Source organism: Lytechinus variegatus, chromosome 14, assembly GCF_018143015.1.
Source record: "Lytechinus variegatus isolate NC3 chromosome 14, Lvar_3.0, whole genome shotgun sequence".
Taxonomy (NCBI): domain Eukaryota; kingdom Metazoa; phylum Echinodermata; class Echinoidea; order Temnopleuroida; family Toxopneustidae; genus Lytechinus; species Lytechinus variegatus.
The window spans coordinates 31680992-31684494 of record NC_054753.1 but is presented as its reverse complement, the minus strand read 5'-3'; the positions used below and the strand labels follow the sequence as shown (position 1 = coordinate 31684494).

The 3503-nt window shown below is 41.7% G+C and overlaps 1 protein-coding gene across 1 annotated transcript; it reads right to left on the bottom strand.

Moving 5' to 3' along the window:
• Positions 1-354: 354 nt before the first annotated feature.
• Positions 355-2521, bottom strand: LOC121428059. The gene has a single exon (XM_041624635.1). It carries the CDS (start codon positions 2385-2387, stop codon positions 801-803), a length of 1587 nt encoding a protein of 528 aa, XP_041480569.1. The 5' UTR covers positions 2388-2521; the 3' UTR covers positions 355-800.
• Positions 2522-3503: the final 982 nt, after the last annotated feature.

The window sequence follows — 3503 nt, the reverse complement described above, 5'->3', positions numbered from 1 at the left end:
TGAATTTATGAGAAAATTAAGATTTCACTTCATAGTAATCAAGTCTAACTTATCATTTGCTTTTAATTTCAACAAACATTTTCTAGGTCAAAGTTTATTTCAGGTCAATACACTTGTCTTAATTTAGTTATGGTAACTTTCGTTGGAAGCAATTCACTTGCGGCGGAACTCTGTTGTTGGATACCGGTTTTACTTTTTTATTTGACGTCTCGGGGATACCGTATACGCGCTTGCTCGATCTCGATGGTCGAATCTTACTATTTAGCTACCTCGGCCTATTATTTGAAGCTGTAAAGCATGTTAGGTCACTTGTTTGGAGGTGATATCTGTGTCTGGGGCATTCTCATACTTTATGTCCCAACAGATTTTCGATCACAATTCTTTACCATAAACGCTGTTCAAAACCTCGTCACTTATAATATTCCTCCGCGGGTGATATTCTTACTCGGAACTATATTCTTTACGAATCTCTACCGGTATACCGGTAGGTCATTATGACGTATACCTACCTGTATACGTCATAATGACCTAGTTTTAAACCATTGTCCGGATCCGCTGTTATCTCGTACTGCCGGGTTCATTCAACTTTCATAAACTTGTTGGATGATCATATCGAGCGGAAGCACATTATATATTCTATAATTGGTAGGCCTATAGAAAAAAAAGTCAAAATCTTACCTTAACTCTTTGCTCTGATGATTTTCACTAGTCCTGAAAATGTCTCAAATGTTTCAAAAGTTAATAAAAATAAACACGAACTAATTGTATCCATAAACGTTCCAAATGCAAAACTGTGAAAATTAAGACACAAAATCGTCGTCATCATCCGACCAAACAAGCTTTGAGGTGAAATTGTCTTTAGTGTACGGGTTTTTGGCTGCCTTTACATGGGAGTGACGAGGACGACGGCGCTTTAGATCCTGAGCATTTTCGATTGGCTCGAAGTTGATTGGACATCTAGACTTTGATTGATAACGAGGAGGACGGCTTTTTGGCGGAACAGTCCGTATTGGAGTGGACGATGCAAGTGGTGCAGGTGATGGTGGTGAAGCTGGTTGAGGCTGGGGTAGAGGTGGTGGTGGTGGTGGTGATGGAGGTGGTGGTGGTGGAGGTTGTGGAGGAGGAGTGTCATTGTCACTGCTATCTACAAGTGCTTCAGCTGATTCCTCACACCGGATTACCGACTCATTTGCATCGCCTCCAGCATCTGGCATTAGTCCAGCGCTCCATGAGTCGAACAGTGGAATTCGACATTGCAGCTGGTGAGGTCCATCCAGGGGGTAGTGCTGCTTCAACAACTCGAAAAATGCATGAAATATGTTCCGTTTGCAGACTCGGTTTCTCCACACAATCTCGGCAAGGTGTGCCTCAAAGTTAGCCATACTGGTGCCATTTATCCTCTTAAAGTGGTCTTTGGCGTGTTTCCATGCTCCTTCGATCCTATTCGTATGCACCTTGATGACCTCTCCTGTTAGCACATTCCTGTATTTCTTCTGAAAAGCGTACTTATGGATCACGGTGAAGTGCTCATATCCTCGCTCATTCAAAGATGAGTACGCCGACCATCCGTCACTGTAGATTCTTGTCCCTGGCTCAACGTGTCTTTCGATAAGGGTCACCAATGTCTCCTCATCCCTCCTGTCGACTGGATAGATGATCAGCCGATTCGTCTCCCTCTCAACCATCCCGAAGATCCAAACTTTATGGCCAGGATTTGGATTCCCGCGATTGAATTTGCACCTCCTCCCGAAGAAACTCTCATCCAGCTCCACTTCACCTCTCAATCTCTCAGTGTCCTTGTAGTATAGGTCGTTGACAAATTGCCTACAGATATCTCGCATGTAATTTGCCCAGTTGACTGATGAGACAGAGTATCCTATCCCTGACATGTTTGACACTTGCTTTAGACTAGGGTTGAATAGCCAGAGCCACATGAATAGAAGTATGTCTCTCACATCAAAGTGAGAGTGTTCGAAGAATGAGTTCTTAGTCACACAGTATGTCTTATCGTGGGCATTTGCTCCTCTTTGCCTGCATCTCCAGACATATCCGGATGTCCTCCCAGCTTTCTTTTGGAGGCTGCACTGCCGTCCGCACACCTCGCAAATCATGGATCTCGCCACAAGGCCATTATCCCTCAGCCACTCCCAAATCTCTTCCTCGCTCGATGATCCAAACAAAGCGAAAAAATTCCACGGGTTTGAAAATTCCGTAAAACTGACAGTCAATGGATCTCGCAAACGTTTGCTGAATGCCATTTTGACGATCTGTGATACCCAGGGAAAAACAGATGTACTTACCTTCTGATTATCACTATGGGAGCAAAATAAAAATGATAAAATGAACCAATACCAACCTTTCTTTCCGCGTCTACCATCGTTACGCATCTCGATCTCTTACCATCCGGGAGCGCATCCCACTACCAACTACCAGTAGCGTATATCACCATAGTACCCGTCCGCGTACAGGACTTTACTTGCGCCTAAATACTGGACATTCGCGTTTTCTCTTTGTTTACGTCATGATTACTTCTTTTGACCTTTATCCTTTATCTATACTCATACTTTATGTCCCCCAACCCCATTTACACTATGCGCGTTCCGCGCATTTAACCCTGTTGGCTAAACCTTGAAAACCAAACTTCATCTCTCTTAATATACTCATACTTTATGTCCCCCACCTTTTGCTGAATTAATATGCCGTAATCAGCACGTGTATATTATAAACCCCATTTTCCCCTTGTTTTTCAATTCAAGCCGCACTTACCGTCTTCCTAATACGATTTCAGCTTGACAGCTACCCTGATAGCAAAAACTGGGTAAAAAGACGTCATATTGACGTTATTTTACGACGAGTATCACGTCGTTTTGACGTCGTAAAAAGACGTCTTAAAGTCAAGAATTTGCACCAACGTACGTCGTCATATCAACGTCGTAAAATGACGTGATTATGACGTCTTAATAAGTCGAATACGACGTCTTTATGACGTTTTTACGCCATATTCCTGACCAGTATTACACGTCTTTATGACTTGATTATTACGTCATTAATGGTTACTTACAACGTCTTTATGACGTCTTTATAACCTATTCATTACCAGTATTATACGTCAGAATGACGTCGTATATTGACGTGATTATGATGTCATCAATGGTCACTTATGACATCTTTATGACGTGATTATGACGTAATTAATAGTCACTTTGCAACATATTTATGACCAGTATTAGACGTCATCTGGACATGATTTTAAGGTCTTTAATAGTCGACTACGATGTCATAATGACGGAATTTTGACTTATTTTGACGTGATAATGATTTACATATGAAATTGTACATGAATACACAACTCGAACGTACAGTTAACCTAGCTTAGTTCAAAATACAAATCATGGGTTGATCAGTTCCAATATTTTTACGATTGCAAGATTGACTGTAGGTCCAAGACTTGTCAAGAACAGACAAAACACAAACACCCATACACACAGTCACACACATTAAAC